The sequence below is a fragment of the Lytechinus pictus genome, chromosome 12 (genome assembly GCF_037042905.1).
Source record: "Lytechinus pictus isolate F3 Inbred chromosome 12, Lp3.0, whole genome shotgun sequence".
Classification (NCBI taxonomy): Eukaryota; Metazoa; Echinodermata; class Echinoidea; order Temnopleuroida; family Toxopneustidae; genus Lytechinus; species Lytechinus pictus.
This window is the reverse complement of record NC_087256.1, coordinates 65,491-82,366: the sequence shown is the minus strand read 5'-3', so window position 1 is coordinate 82,366 and position 16,876 is coordinate 65,491. Positions and strand designations below refer to the sequence as shown.

The 16,876-nt window shown below is 36.1% G+C and overlaps 1 protein-coding gene across 1 annotated transcript; it reads right to left on the bottom strand.

The window, feature by feature from the left end:
* Positions 1-7,310: 7,310 nt before the first annotated feature.
* On the bottom strand, positions 7,311-11,983 carry LOC129272817 (nucleolar complex protein 3 homolog). Its single transcript, XM_064107822.1, has 5 exons — positions 11,943-11,983; positions 10,923-11,096; positions 9,872-10,116; positions 8,922-9,052; positions 7,311-8,313 (listed from the first exon to the last, which is right to left on the bottom strand). The coding sequence occupies exons 1-5, from the start codon at positions 11,981-11,983 to the stop codon at positions 8,134-8,136; spliced, it is 771 nt and encodes a 256-aa protein (XP_063963892.1). The 3' UTR covers positions 7,311-8,133.
* Positions 11,984-16,876: the final 4,893 nt, after the last annotated feature.

Below are 16,876 nucleotides of genomic sequence, written 5' to 3'. Positions count from 1 at the left end.
ATTTCATTCTCACAAAAAAAGTTAGTGCAATTTTTTTATTTTTCAGATTACCTTTCAACCTTCAGCTACCTTCGACCACTATAGGAAAATTGTGAAGCGGATATTGATCGCACTTACTTACTAAATTTGTGAACGCAAAGCGCGAGCTGATATTTTTGCAATATGAATTTAAAACTTTTCTTGTAATCATGAAGAGTATATGTATCGCTGAATAAAAAGAAGATAATTAATATTCGAATGGCGAGAATAATTTGTGCATATTGACTAGACTTGAAAATTACTATTTTAGGGCAGTTGATATCCTCTAGAACATTTTGAACAGATTATTATCTCGCTCAAGTCAATGCGAGCGCGAAGTGTGAGCAACGTTTTTAAACGTTTTTTTTTTTACATTATGGCCTGATTTCCTTCTTTATTTTCTTATCATCCCCTCCCCAGTTTTATTACACTTTCTTCCTTCTTTTATCATTTTCTTCCCTTACTCCTCTTTTCATTCCTCGTTCTTTTCTATTTAACCTCCTTTTCCGCCGCCAATAGAGGTAGGGGGCTGCCAGCGGCCGCTTCGACCCCATGGATCTGCATGCCTTGCCTATGCATGTACATCTTTTAGCACAATTCTGAATGATCCTGTCTTCATTACAGAACATTTTTACTTTAAATATTTACATAGGCGGATCCAGGAAAGGGGGCAAGGTGCCCGCCCCCCTTGGCGGAGCAAAAAAAAAAACTGAAGAAAAAGGTTGAAAGAAAGAAAATTGAAAAATAAGGGGGAAAAGAGAGAAGAAAAAGAAATAAAAGGAGGAAGGCGAATGAATAAAATAAGATGAGTGGACGACTTTGAAAATAAAACAAAATATCAGCTTTTTATTAAGTGCGATCAATATCCACCTAGCAATTTTCCTCCAAAAAACTTGAAACAGAGAGCTTAGATGGACCCTTTTCATTTCAGATTTCCAAAAGTTTTCTGCTCGCGTTTGGCGCGCTCGCATTATTCATGTAGAAAGATCCAAAATTACTCATCCTTTTCATGATTTACAAATCATGAAAAATGTGTCCCGTTTTTGGCTAAATCTCGATCTTTTACGCTCACGCTTTTCTCACGCATCAATTGTTCAGTGATATACCTATCATGTTCACGTTGACAAAAAGAGCTTAGATTTTCCCTTCTTTAGGTAGAAATGTAAAAAAAATCAGCTCGCACTCGCATGCACTATTTGATTGTTGAAATATGCAACGCATTCATGGCCAACTGCAAGTATAGTTCTTGACAGGATCCCTTTTCGATCAGATCAAAACGTATATTTATAATTTCTGTTCACGCTATACGCAGTAATTAATTAGTTACATAACGTTCAGGCTCACAAACATTGCCCAGAATGTTCAAGTTTTAGGACAAAATACATTTAAAAAATTAGTTCGCGCTTTGCGCACGAACTATGTATATAAGGCTTATGAGATTATTATATGTTTATGCTGATTTATTAAAATAAAGCTAAGAGATGCACTGTTAGGACTACCCCTTCAAATAAACATAAACAAATCAACTTCGAGAGGCCGATCAGGGAAAATTTTGGGGTGACAAAATTGCCCCCCCCCCCATCAACGAAGGCTGCCCCTGTATCCAACATATTATTTCTGAACAGGCCTCAAGAGCTATATAGTTCTTTACTTGTGTTTCTACTTAGACTCATTAGAAAGGTGCAAATTGGAAACTTGAAACTGAGCATGCATTAAATGCCATTTTGCCAGGTATAGGTGAACAGCTTCTTTTTTTCTTAACAATCATGGTACAAGAACGATTTATCAGTATAGTTTATCATGATTATGGCAATGTTCGGTCAATATCAAATTGGAATGAAGTGTGTCAGGCAAGCACGCCAATTATAGTAGAAGATTCTTATACAAAATTAACGTTGTGAAGAAAGTTCGAAAATGGTCACTCGTTTCGTGTCAGATGTCAAGATTTGTTTTCTTTATTGGAACGTGGAAACTGTAGAACAATAGAAAATGTATCATTGTGGATTTTGAAATAAAAAGTGGTGGATAATAGCATACAGACGGGCCCATAATGGCAATTTTCGAACATATAGCTCTCTTGTGCAAGACTCTCTTACCTTGGGTAAATGAAACAGAATACATGATAAATGAATGAATTAATTAATAGATTAAAAAATGCATTAATTAAAGTAAATAAATAAAAAATGTAAGTCCATGAGCAAATTTCAAAAAAAATATTCCTGGGGTGCCCCCAGCCTGGATCCGCCAATTATATACTGTATTTTCGACCTCTGCTCTTTCTCAATTCATAAAATATGTTGTAATTTATAAAATTATAAAGTCAGCTCAGATATTTTTTCATTACAAGAGATTCGTGCTATGTTTCGTTGACAAACAAAAATTACACGTTTAATATACCGCGGGGTTTTATAGGAAGGTCAACTATATACTTGCTCAGTATAATTTTGTCCACCCTCTGCGAAGGTAAGGTTGGGGGAGCGGTAAGCCATGTTCCTATTCACAAGAAAGTGTGTTATTTTTTAATGAAGAAATAACATTATTTCAATGCACTATCAATTATGATGCCGATATCACAACATTTTTTTTTTGCTTTTCTCTCATAACAGTCCGATTGACAATATCCGGATATTTCTCCCTTTTATAATGAGGGGCGTGTACATGGCTTGTTTGTCAAGTTAGAAACGAAAAAAATGCAATAAAGTTTGTCAGACTAAAGAAATTCCCAACGACGCAATCCCATGCAGCCCCCATCCCTTCTCCAGTTTTTTTTCTTTCTTTATACTAATTTCTTTCTTTCATTGCATTTTTTCTCTGCGCACCGTTCTCAATTTCACCTCCTTGTGCTTATGACTTGAAAATCAGTGCTTATATAATGACTTGTAAATCAGTGTCCCTGTTTTTTTTGCACCTCGCCACTAGCGTACCTACATGTAAGGGGGGCAGACTGCCCCCTGACGAGTCACAACTGACTCGGCCAGGGGACATGCCCCTGCCCCCCTGACGAGTAACAACTGATCCAGGGGACATGCCCCTGCCCCCTGACGAGTCACAACTGATCCAGGGGACATGCCCCTGCCCCCCTGACGAGTCACAACTGATCCAGGGGACATGCCCCTGCCCCCTGACGAGTCACAACTGATCCAGGGGACATGCCCCCCTTTTGAGAAGCAAAATTAATAATTTGTAATGTAAAAATGCAATGAAAACAGACGTGTGGACCCTCTTTTGAACTTGAAGACCCCATTTTTCTTTTTTTGGCTTGTCGTTTTTTTTTGTGGTACGAAATCCTTTATTTGTGGTTGAAGACCTTTTCTTTTTTTGCTTGTCAAATTTTTTCGCGGACGAAATATCCTCCAAAAAATTTGCTCCCCTTTTGGAAAATCCTGGGTACGCCGCTGCACCTTGACCATAGTTCAATGTTTAAAGGTCAAGTCCACCCCAGAAAAGAATGTTAATTAATTGAATCAATAGAAATATCAAACAAGCATAATTTTGAAGATTTCAACAAAATCGGATGTAAAATATGAGAAAATTGTGACATTTCAAAATTTCGCATAGCGCACATTTTTCACAGAATAGTTATGCACAACTCAATTATATGCAAATGAGAGTTGATGATGTCCGATCGATCACCTTTTCTTTTATTTTTTTTATTGTTTGAATTATATTACAATTTGTAGAGATTTCAAAATAATAAGGACCAACTTGACTGAACCATAGAAATATAATCCACAGCGGTTATATATTAATGAAAAAATCAAACTTTTGTCACATACAATTAGGAGAAAATTAGAATATTTATTTATATTTGACATAGAATACAATTAAGTGTGTGACGTCATCATGTAGTCATACAGACCAGGATGTGCATATAACTGGTCTGTGAAATTTGATCATAAAAAAATGTCCCAACTTTCTTATTTTACATCCGATTTTGAAGAAATTTCCAGTGCTTGTTGGATTTTCCTTTTTATTCAAATAAACTTTTTGTTGGGATATGGACTGATCGCTCCATCGCTGTGCTTCCTAATTCATGCTTCATTTAGATACAAAACTAGAAGTTATATAGTAGCAGATCAAATGACTCAGCTTTCGCCATATTTTTCACGTGAAAATGACCCCCTGCCCCCCCCAAAAAAAAAAAAAAAAAAAAAAAAAACTTTATAAAAATCATACATTTATTTCATTCTAAAATAGAGAAGGTAAATCCTGCACATCGATCACTAAATAATAGAGACCTGAGACTTAGTGAGACAGATCTGCATGACAGTAACATTTTGGCGTCCCACAAAACAAATTATGGCGTCAGTGTTTCCCCATTGCCAGTTTTCGAAAGAGAAAGGGGAAAGGTATTTGAAATATGGGGGAAAATGCCCGATGATCGCGGCCTTAGTATCGACGTGACATCCGTCATGACTTTTACATATTGCACATTATTAAATTTTGGTAGGTCTATTTAGTTAGTGATATAGTGGTTATTACCATGTGAAATGGTCTTCATCCAATTATCGAAAAGTATACGATCGAACTGAATTATGTAGTTTATCCAATAATGAATTACAAAAAATGAAGTTCATTACTAATTCCATAGGATTTCCAGTTTTCCGCAACTTGACACTGACATGCTAGTTGTTAGGTCCATGCATGGTTTAGTTAGAGCTCGATTGAATTATCTCAGGACACGTACTCATTTATACCTTGGTCACATTTGTTCTACGGCGGTCGTACGGCGAGTCGAAAACAGCCGTTTTAACATTTTTTTGTACCAGCTACCACATATACATGTATATAGGTGGTTTGAATAAAAATGAATAAAACAACTGTTTTTGATCGACTCGCCGTACGGCCGCCGTAGAACAAATGTGACCAAGGTTTTATGTACCACTGGTCAGGAGCAATGGGTTGTAATTACATCTCCATCTACATGACCAGTGGACTGAACCCTTCATGACCTTTTACTAGTATGCCTATATAGTATACAGTTCATGGTGTCATACATGTTGACCTTACACCATATAGCTCTATGCTTACACACACTCCGGCCTCACACACACACAAATGAATACAATTCCGCCAGGCCTACTGCATACATAGAAAGGACAGTGCAGCCAACGTGGATACTGTAGGTCCTACTAGTCTACGAATTCAGACACAATTTACCCAAAGACGGTTTATATAACATTTTAGTGAGAGAACAGTGCATTTCCAAAACATAAACAGTATGTATAATCTTGGAATTTCCTTTGTATGTAAGGGTTTCTTTCTGTTGGGTTCACTGCCCTTTTTTCTCTTGATTCATCAGAATCATAATAAAACTTTTTTCATCAATCTGAAACAACATATGAGCCGAGACTAAAACGCGGGAAGTCGGAGAGTATGACCGAAAAAGAATGTTTTTTTCCAATTCTGTGCTGTACGTAGTGTTCATTCTGAAATCACTTTTCTAAATTGTTCCCGTGTTATATTGGAAGTTAGACTTAGAGAGCAGATATTTATGTGCTAGCGTATCATAATTATCGTGGTTGCACTTTTTTTAAATGGGGACAATCGGGGATGTACTCGCAAGCCCCAGCCCCCGCCAGCCAAGGCAAGAGCAAGGAAGGTAGGAAAACAGAGTGGTGTTGCATGTTGTGCATGTGACTGAGGAACGTACTGAACTACTGATCGATGATCCTAATGTCGATATGCGATCAAGGTTTTTAGATCTAAAGTCTGCTCTGCCGTTCACCGAGTGACAAGGCAATGTAGCAGACTACATTATCGTTCTTGCGTAGCACACTCACGGCAGCGGTGGTGGTGGTCTGCAGAGGGGTGGATAACTGGATTTGGGTGATAGAGGGGGTACTGTATGTTACAATTTTGAAATTACTTTGTCGGGAAACCCGAGAGAGTAAAATTCACACATATAAGAGCATAATTTACCATGAAAAACACCTTTTCATTTCATATCATCCACATCACGACTGTTTTAGGACATACACGTTCATATAATATACAAATTAATTAGAATGGTGACAGGCCAATTTCGAGGAATTACCAAAACTATCCACCCTCTTTAATAAGTGACCTGAAACTCAGGCAGGATCTTCAGTGATCAATACACTAATACCCTTATGTCTAAGTTTCATGAACTAGGTCCATATACTGTACAGGTTATGACAACATTTCAAAAACTTAACCTTGGTTAAGATTTCGATATTGATTCCCCCCAACATGGTCTCAATTCATTGACCCTAAATGACCTTTGACCTTGGTCAAACAAGCTTCCCATTACATTAAGATCTGAAACTTCTCTTCATAGATTTAAGAAACAGTTGAAATCATACTTTATCCAGTATAGATGTAGCTTTTAAGTGTTGTCAATTGATCTACAGTGTAAACGCCATGATAAAGCTTACTATATATAGCGTTCCTAAATGCCTTGTTTATTATTATCATTATTGGTCATGTCACCTGAAAGTCAGGCAGAATGTTCAGTAATACTTGATTACCCTTATGATTAAGTTTCATGAACTAGGTCCACATAATTTCTAAGTTGTTATGACTTTTCAAAAACTTGACCTTGGTTAAGATTTCAATGTTGACGACGCCGTCGCTATCAGAAAAGCAGCGCCTAGTCTCACTCTGATAAGCAGGTGAGAGGCAGGTGAGACAAAAACAATAAAATACATAAGAAACTAATTACATTTTGGCAATTTTTTGTCAATATTTGTTAGAAATGTAAAAATTGATACTCTCACAAAAAATTAGCATTCTTCTAGTTATATTGAGTTATAGGCAAAAACATACTCAAAAAACAAATTTAGGGCAAATTTAATATGCTTATTTGCATAATGAATTAATTAAAAATATAAATAATTAATTCTTTAAAATGTTTCTATTAGAGTATCTGTGCCGGTGTGTGGCCGCTTAAGGGTTTTTCCCAACCTGTAACTATTTTGCACAAACTATTTTAATCCATACATATTATATAAAAAGGACTGATGGTACTTACCTTTGTTATCAAGAAAATTGGCCGATAGCAATCGCGGTAGTCAAGATTGACCACCACTTTAGACTGGGATAGCATTCTTCAGTGTGCGGCAGTCCAATCTCCGGTGCGAAGTACAATTCCTATGGCGCTCCCGCGAGCTTCGTGAGGCAGCTGCAATTCGCGCGAGCTTCGTGAGGCAGCTGCAATTCACCTGTAAACGGCGCGCAAATGCTGCTAATTGCAGTTCCATTGCAAAAGCGTGTGAAAATAGTGAATGTACATGCACTTAGGGCACTACATTTTGTTTACATTTTTGTTTACGTTTTTAGAATAAAGGTCACATCACTACCACCATTATAAGTGTTGCCTCCACTATCATCGTAGTAAATAACTTCATTATGCAGTATAATTACCTGCTTATGACTGTGATCAAATGGTAGGTCAATAATTTTTCAATTGTTTATCCAAGGACCCAAATTATTGCCTGCTCAGGAAAGCCAATGAGAAAATGCATGGACATGTAGCGGGCAATAAGGCAGAGCTAACATCCACGTCCGAATACGCGTCCTACTGAACCGTGCAGCGATGTACATCATAATGTTAACCAAGATGAGACAAGGCTGGATACTGCGACCCCAGGCCAGGGACATATTATTTCAATCAAGTCACAATGGTAAAGTTCAGAGGCCCAGTCTGCTCAACATGACAAAATAGATTCCCATTCTTAAAGCGTAAGATATCTAATTTTTTACAATTTTTTCTCTAGATGTCTGATTTGGATAGTGATACAATATTGACAGGCTTTTCATTCTGGGAAAATAAAATATATTGCTCTTCTAATGCCCTCATCTAATGACTTTGGCCAATGATTCTATTGCGGGCAATAATTATTGTGACATTGTGATGATTTTTCCCCCCATCTTAGTTAAGAGATTCCCTGAGGTTATGATGATTTAACCTTATCTCCCATCTTAATTAAGTGATTACCTGAGGTTGTGATGATTTTTTTCCCATCTCATTTAAGTGATTACCTGAGGTTGTGATGATTCAGCCTTATCTCCTAACTTAGTTGATTACCTGATGTGATGATTTAGCATTATCTTAATTGATTACCTGATGTTGTGGTCTTTTTCCCATCTTAGTTAAGTGATTACCTGAGGTTGTGATGATTTAGCCTTATCTCCCCATTCTCTGATCCTATATCCTGGAGCAATGTCTTTAAAGACCTCACCAAGGGACACCATGGCTAGCTTCCTAGTCGTCACCATAATACTGGGCTCCCTTTCTTCTAAAAGGATCCTCAAATCCTTCAGTTTAGTTACCTGATACATATAGAAAATAGGAATAAAAACAACTGCTCGAATGGATTAAGTGAATGTCTCACCAAGTCTAAAGGCTTTTTTCAGACATAGTGGGACAAATCTTAACCCTATACAGAACTGCCAACCATGTGCAAAAAAAAATCATAATGGCAAAAAATTGGAATTTCCAATGAAAAAAGGAATTTCTCAACAAGGCCCTCAAAAACAATCCTGTTAAAAAAAAACCTATGGGAATTAGAAATTGTCTTTAGTGATCCTCAAAACTGTGTTGTGAAATTTTGACCCACAAATGACTGTTCCGTTTCATTATTGCCATTCTTGATAGTCCATTTATCCAATAAAACTTGTCTTAAACTTTAATGAAATCCAGACCATCTATTTTCTAAAAAGAAAATCATACTTAATGCAGAAAAACTTTTTCCATAATTAGGTTGCAAACAGTAGTACTGGTTAGCAGCTCTGCCTATACAGCGTGGGGAGGTGGGGGGCGGGAAGGTATTTAGCCCCATTCACCTTTTTTGTGAAAAATAGGGTAAAAAGTCAATGATCTGATACTAGGCACCCTGCTTTATAACATACCGTAGAGTTCTCAAATCATGCAAACTTACATTTTTTTCAGGGTCCTCGACAATTGCACTGGCCAATGTTGCAATACGTTGTTTCTTCTGATTGATTTTATCCTGTCGCTCTGCAAAGAGCTGTATTGTAGTGATGGCAGGCAGCGTGCTTGTATCATTCTCTGAACCATCAATGGTAAAGAAATTATTTTAAATTTAGGTCTCTTTCATTATAACATAAGAATGATCACAGAAGAATGGATGATAAAATTTCTTATATAATCTATATTTTGCACTACCTATAACAATAATAAAAATTCAATTCAAGGTTTATCAAAAAAATGAGTTGCAGCCAATTGCTGATTTAATAAACTCATTACATAGTACTACTACTAAATAATAACAATCAAGATTTATAAAGCACACATGTCGAATAATGACACTCAAGGCACACAGTGAAATTTAACAACTTATACAAGACAAAAATTCAATTAAAAAAATACCTGAAATTTAACTACTGCCAAGAAATATTACAGAATGTGTTATCAGTTGAAGGTCAAAAGGGCCAAGTAAACTTGCCCCATAAAGTGAGTCTTTGTACTCTTTAATTTGGTTTGGGAAAATGATCTGATGATTGACAAGCTTTAATATCCCATGGGAGTGAATTCCATAAATGTGGGGCTGAAACAGAGAAAGATCTGTTGCCTGTTTAGAACAAGATGAACAAAAAGCCAATACTCACATTATCTTCTATGGAATATCTTTTTTCAGTTTTGACTGAGACTAAAAAGTGTCAAAGGGGTAATACCAGGGATATCTTGAGGTGTATTTCTGTTTTTAACAATATCAAATTGAATTTTTTTCAGAAATAATAGATTTTTTTTATAATGAATTAGATTCAAATACTTTCAATCAAATGAACATAATATTTGGTCTTTTAATCACTAGCATCTTCATCAGCATAGCTTCAAGTATTACATAGAAAACCTTTCATCCCTCACCCTGTTCCATCTCAATCTCTTCCTCTGCATCTCCGTCTTCCATTACTTCTTCTTCTTCCTCCTTCTCTTCCTCTGTCCATCTATACTCTAGACCTCCTGCATGTTTGATAGGAAGAAGTGGTTTCATATTGGTAGCTTGCTGACCATCTCTACGCTTCATGCTACGGGGCTGCTCCTCATAAGAAGCTACCTTGTTATCTTTTTCCTGTTTCTTTCCCTTGCGCGACTTGGAAGATTCTGGCATGCTGAAATACAAGGCCAGAAATGGTTCAATTAGACAAACTGATGGAATCATTAAAGAATGAAAACAACATGTACTTGAGCAGTTTGAAGAGTGGTTACTTGCACTGTATTAGTTGTAGCATTATAACCATAATGGTTAGATGAACTGTGGAACAATTCTCAAATCAAGCTTTTACTTCAGAAACTATCTTTAGAGATGTAATTGAATACTCTGAACTCAAGAATTTCAAAGAAAAGAACTATTCATATAAAAGTGTTGGAAGGTATGAAGGAGCCACATGACAAAAGAAGGAGAAACTTTAAAAATAAGCCATAGCCAAACAGTCGTACCGTTGCACGTCTTTAGGAGGTAACGTCACAATACGATTGAATTCAATGCGCTCAGTAAAAATGAAGGTGCATACGCGTAAAGTCTGCTGGCTAAATGCGCAATGCTGCCCAAGGTCATGTGCGCTTGTGGGATTGATTTTGCACCAGATTTTGCTTTTCGCTTTCAATATATTTGCTCCCTTTTCATATATACTACTGCAAGGAAAAACTCTTGATTTATTTTTTCATATTTTGCTTGATTCTGAGGCGTTGAACAACACAACTAGTGAATATTCTTATTCGTGCAATGGTGTGAGATTTCGCATTCGGTGAAAGAAAGAAACATCTTTCTTTCACCTCATGCGAAATCTCGCACCATCGCACTCATGCCTATTCCCTATTTGTATATCAGTACTACTGAGAAATGAGGCTTCCTGAGATAAGGGGAGCCAAGATGTTATAATTTTCAATTTAGTAACACATTTAATAGGTACCTCACCTGTCTTCTATATTTGAAAGAAAAGCTGATTTTCCTCCTAAAGATTGAATGTATTCCAGATCTTCCTCCTCCATATCTTCCTCTATCATATCTTCATCATCTTCTTCTCCATCACTCCTTTTTTCTGTCTCTCTCTCTTCCTGAATTTCAGATGGTTTAGACTGATAGTTGATTCTAAAGAAAAAAGGTGATCAATTAAAATAAAATTAAGATTGAAATTTTTTTTTAAACAGATGAGAAATCCTCAAAAAATATAGAGAAACATTAAAATGTTGACACGTTGCAATATGATAAAGGAATGAGAAATACATATATTTCCAATGCGCAGTACTTATTAAAATCTAACATAAACATTCTTCCTCATATATCATGTAAAATCCAGATTTCAGTGGACCATTTGATCTCTAAGTTCTGAAAGTAACCATCATATATAGCAGTGAGACACCAAGACTGATTGCATAAAACAATCTTTGCAAGAACTGTCTTCTGTGTTGCCGATTTATTGTGATGCCCCACAAGAAATGCCTTTTTAATGAATTTCTTGCAAACCTATCATATACCTTAAAGAGAATTCCAGTTGTGGTAATGATTTCAAAATTATTTTGTACAGAATGCAAATAGAAAGCACACCCAAGTGTCTGTTTGCATTAACAAAATATTCGCCATAGGATTCTGGAAGAAATTGGAGAATTGCTGAAAAATTAGCAAAATAAGCAGGTGACTTAAATAAAATATAATTCCAAGCAATAAGACACTCTCCAACATGTGCTTATTTGTGTTTGCTATCTACAGTTTGATTGCTTTTCAGGATTTCACAAAGTTAAGTTTATGTAGCTGTACCAGATCTAGATCCAAGATGAAATAGTGGCTGGTAATGTTAAAATCAGTGTATACTGCAACTGTACTTTCAATTTTATTTAAATTCAAATGAAAAACACAATGTTTTAATAATAATGAACTACCTGTAATAAAAACTGAGATAAATAATTTTAATAGTTAATAAGAATTTTTTTAATGTACACTATATCAGCCACACAAAAGTCATTCCTTGCAAAGAACATTTTATGCAAACAGCCCCGGAGGTTTCTCAGTAAATAAAAACCAAGGATACATTGTAGATCTTACAATATGTCAGATGATGAATTGTTGATATTCCCTTTCCATTTCTCTGTCTTTTTTTTACTAAAAAATATTATTTAGAGTTCCCCTGAATACATTTGATTTTGGAGATAAGTATGGCTTAGAACTGATCTCACTTGTAAAATAATATTTTTGGACATGTATTTTGGCAAAGTGGAACATTCTTTGATGTGGGCTTTTCCATGAACTTTGGGCACAAATTGTGGCATTTCAGCATAACTCAACACTAATTATACTATACATTTATTGTTTGTAGGCTTCACATTTGTATGAACACCATAAATTTTACTGGAAATTTGGGGCCAATTAGACTTATTTTCCATGAAGTTCTTAAGCAAAACAGGCCTATACTAGGGCTGTTATCAACAACCTACTTATCGCTAGTCTTGTCAATAATCAATTGTTTTTTGCCACTTAACGATATCGATAACCTTTCTCTCCTTGACAATAATACCCGCTATTATGTAGGGACATGACAGTGATTTTCCGCGATTTCTAGGAATTAGAGAGTCAAAAGGGGCCTAAGCTTTCGATCCTAGCAAAATCTTCGTCGGAGGCAAAATGACAAACATATAAAGTGAAACAAATATAATATAGACCATAGACATGCAACAGCAACGCTAGAAACAAGGAGACAAAAAGGGCATTAGAGAGTTGTGATGACCAATCAGGTTAGAGAAGGGGATGAAAGCAAAGGAGTAGGCAGACACAAAGGGAAGTCAGTGTAAGGCCAGTAAAAGACCTTAAGCTGTGAGGGATTAAGACAATTGTGCAGGCAACATCAAACAGGATCTGGAACAAAACAGTGATAGGAAGTGTGAGGAAGAGATGAATAACAATAGAATTAGTACATGAGAGGTGGGTCAAACAGGTTACAAAGAAAGGCATAATAAACTGGTGCATAGGAGTGGGGAAAAAAGGGAAAGAAAGGGGAACAACTGATAATGTGCAAAAGATAAGTATAAATGAAAAAGCAAAAAAAAAAAACATATATAAATATAGAATTGTAAATCCGCTAGGGGTGAGGGGAAAAAACCCATAATGCTACATGTATACAGTGCGTCCCAGAAAAAAAGAAACCGAGATTAAGCGATGATTTATCATAACTTAATCACAAATTTATACAATAGACAAATGACCTACCAATATAAAGCTTAGAATCTCCTCTTTCAATTCAATTCAATTCAATTTATTTACACTCTCAATAAAAACATGAAAAACATACATAAGGTACATAAGTAAAACATCTGATATTACTAAGAATATTCCCCATTCACGCATGAGTCAGCAAAGACAATTTGAAAAAACGATACCAAAAACTCATTTGGCGGGGGGTATCTGAATTTCAAAAAGAAAATCACATGCCTAAAAAGTTCAATATCTGCTCTTTTATTTGATACCTTAATCACAAAAAATGGTCAAGAAGTAAAAAAGTTATGTTCCCTCGAAACAATGCTTGTATTTCCATAATTTCATAAAATATACGTGTTTTCACCGGTTTCCCACAGAAGCAATCGCATGGTTAACAAAAGACATAATGCATGGCTGATCGTCAACAAAACAGAGTTTCAAGTGAGTTTGAACGCTAGCCTGTAGAACCTCAAAATTTTATGAAATTAAGGAAATTCAAGCCTTATTTCAAATAACCAGAACTTTTTTTTTTCTAGACCATTTTCTGTAATTGAGGTATCAAATTAAAGAGTAGATATTGAGCTTTTTAAAAATGTGGTTTTCTTTTTGAAACCCAGATACAGCCCGCCAAATGACTTTTTGGTATCCCTTCTTCAAATTGTTTTTGCTCACTCATGCGTGAATGAGAAATAATCTAAGTAATTTCAGATGAGAGAGGAGATTCTAAGCTTTACAATGGTAGGTCATTTGTCTATTGTATTTGTGATTAAGTTATGATAAATCATCTATAAATCTCGGTTTCGTTTTTTGTGGGACGCACTGTATAGTAGAAACAAGACATGTATATATGAAAAGGGAGAAGCATATTGAGTAAAAGCGTAGAGTAAATATAGAAGCCGAGGTTGTATGAGAGAGGGGGAATGTATATGAAGAAACTACAGCATATATGTAACTAAACAAAATAAATATATAGTCAGTCCTCTTTTAAACAAAATAAATATATAGTCAGTCCAAAAGAGGAATTCACGGAATTGGCCTTTTGAAAGTGGCTTTTCAAACAGAAAATCATAGAAAACTATCTTTCCTCAAAATACACAGTTAACAGCAACTGAAATTACTCCAAAATCTCAACAAAATACAAATATATACTAGCTATAAAACACTATCCCACTTCACTATAATCATGACAATTCAAACATTGTGACTGCACTTGACTCCATTCAATCATACGGGCATTTTCACGGTAACTGACATTACACGGCACAATGTTTTCACACCTTCCATTGTGTGTATCTCTAAAACAACAAATGATGGGAGCTTGCTTTTGATAGAGTTAATAAAGTGAACCTTGCTGTATACTCTGATACTGAGTTTTCCTATGTAACCACATTTTTTTACGCATCAGCAAGCAAAAATGTGTCGGTAACTGACATTACGCAAAAGGACATGCAATTTCAGGATGTTCATTAAAGTTGAAATATCTCATGTCCCTGAGTAGATAGAGAAATAATTTGAATATGTAAATATACCTCCGTTACTAGGTTAAGATGTGTCAAAATATTAAATAATTCGTTTTTGTCTTTTGGGGACTATGATAATTTTTCCACAACCATGCTGGTAACTGACATTACGGTAACTGACATTACACTTAATTTGCCATAGAGATAACACATGGAAGTCAAATGTGTGGAATCATTGCATTGTATCTTCTGTGCAGGGCTTCACATGAAAGTGAGCTTGATGTGAAAGTATACCCAAGTTTTTAGGAACATTTCAATGAAAAAACTTTTTCTTTTTCTTAATGCCTTTCTTTGATTTGAACATTTTTATCATTACTTGGCGGTAACTGACAATACACATTAACATTATCCAGTGCTATATGATTTTCAAAGGCATAATTTTCTTGGTACTTATATGTAAGGCTTTTTAAAATCATAAGAGTTTCATAATACTTCACATTTTTAATTATCAAAAGATAAGAAAGGTATGTTTTACTTACCCGGGGGGGGGGGGGTCATAGCAGCTACATGTTTTCCTATAGTAATTTAATATTGCATTTACTGTACACATGGATTTTTCTGACTATACACCCATAATATATTCATCAGTTTTATATTGACTTTTTAAACCTTTTCCTTCTCCAACCTCCCCCTCCCCTCAAAAAAGGCAAAATGAATAAGGGTCTCCTCCCCTAGGCTACATGTACCCCTCCCCCGAATCTCATGCAGCCATGTAGTTTTAGTGATTTCTATTCTGGTCAGTGCAAGCAATGCTTGTTCATACATGTATCTGTTGGATTTCAATTCTCTTCATAATTTGTTTAATAATTTTCTTTGCTAATTTCTTTTATAAGCTGTCAACAAAAAATAAACTCCAGCTTCTAAACTGAAACTGAACTATTTGTAAATTAGAAAAAAACACCACAGTTTTAGTAGATCCATGCAACATTGATCAGAACTGTCAAATTTCACTTTTCATCTATACTTGTAAACCAAAAAGAAAATTGTATCACACATCCACACTACTAACAGGTATAAAATCCAGGAATTTACTTTTAGCGAGGCAATGCTCAAAAGAATCCTAAAAACTAAACAAGGCAAAAGCAATTTTGTGTCTCGCCCACTTATGAAAATGACCAGAAATATTGTGATTTGCGAGGGCACGCAAGAGAATTATATCGAAACTGCATTGTGAAATGACTGGGATGGAATAACACTTGTCATAAGAGCCTTACACGTAAACTTTAATGTTGACCTGAAAATGACCTTACCATGTGACCTCCGACTGCAGCATAACATGCAGGTCCCCCAAGTCCATCTACCATCCAAGTTTGGTTGAAAAGCGACTTACGGATGCGGAGTTAGGTGTCATAAGAGAGTCTTGCATGTAAACTATAATGTTGACCTGAAAATGACCTTTGACCTTACCATGTGACCTCTGACTGCAGCATAACATGCAGGTCCCCCAAGTCCATCTACCATCCAAGTTTGGTTGAAAAGTGACTTATGGTTGGGTAGTTAGGTGTCATAAGAGAGTCTTGCATGTAAACTTTAACGTTGATCTGAAAATGACCTTTGACCTTACCATGTGACCTCCGACTGCAGCATAACATGTAGGTCCCCCAAGTCCATCTACCATCCAAGTTTGGTTAAAATGCGACTTACGGTTGCAGAGTTAGGTGTCATAAGAGTCTTGCATGTAAACTTTAACGTTGACCTGAAAATGACCTTTGACCTTACCATGTGACCTCTGACTGCAGCACAACATGCAGGTCCCCCAAGTCCATCTACCATCCAAGTTTGGTTAAAATGCGACTTACGGTTGCGGAGTTAGGTATCATAAGAGAGTCTTGCATGTAAACTTTAACGTTGACCTGAAAATGACCTTTGACCTTACCATGTGACCTATGACTGCAGCATAACATGCAGGTCCCCCAAGTCCATCTACCATCCAAGTTTGGTTGAAAAGCGACTTACGGTTGCGGAGTTAGGTGTCATAAGAGAGTCTTGCATGTAAACTTTAACGTTGACCTGAAAATGACCTTTGACCTTACCATGTGACCTCTGACTGCAGCATAACACGCAGGTCCCCCAAGTCCATCTACCATCCAAGTTTGGTTGAAAATCGACTTACGGTTGTGGAGTTATGTGTCATTAAGTTTGTGACGGACGGACGACATTTGG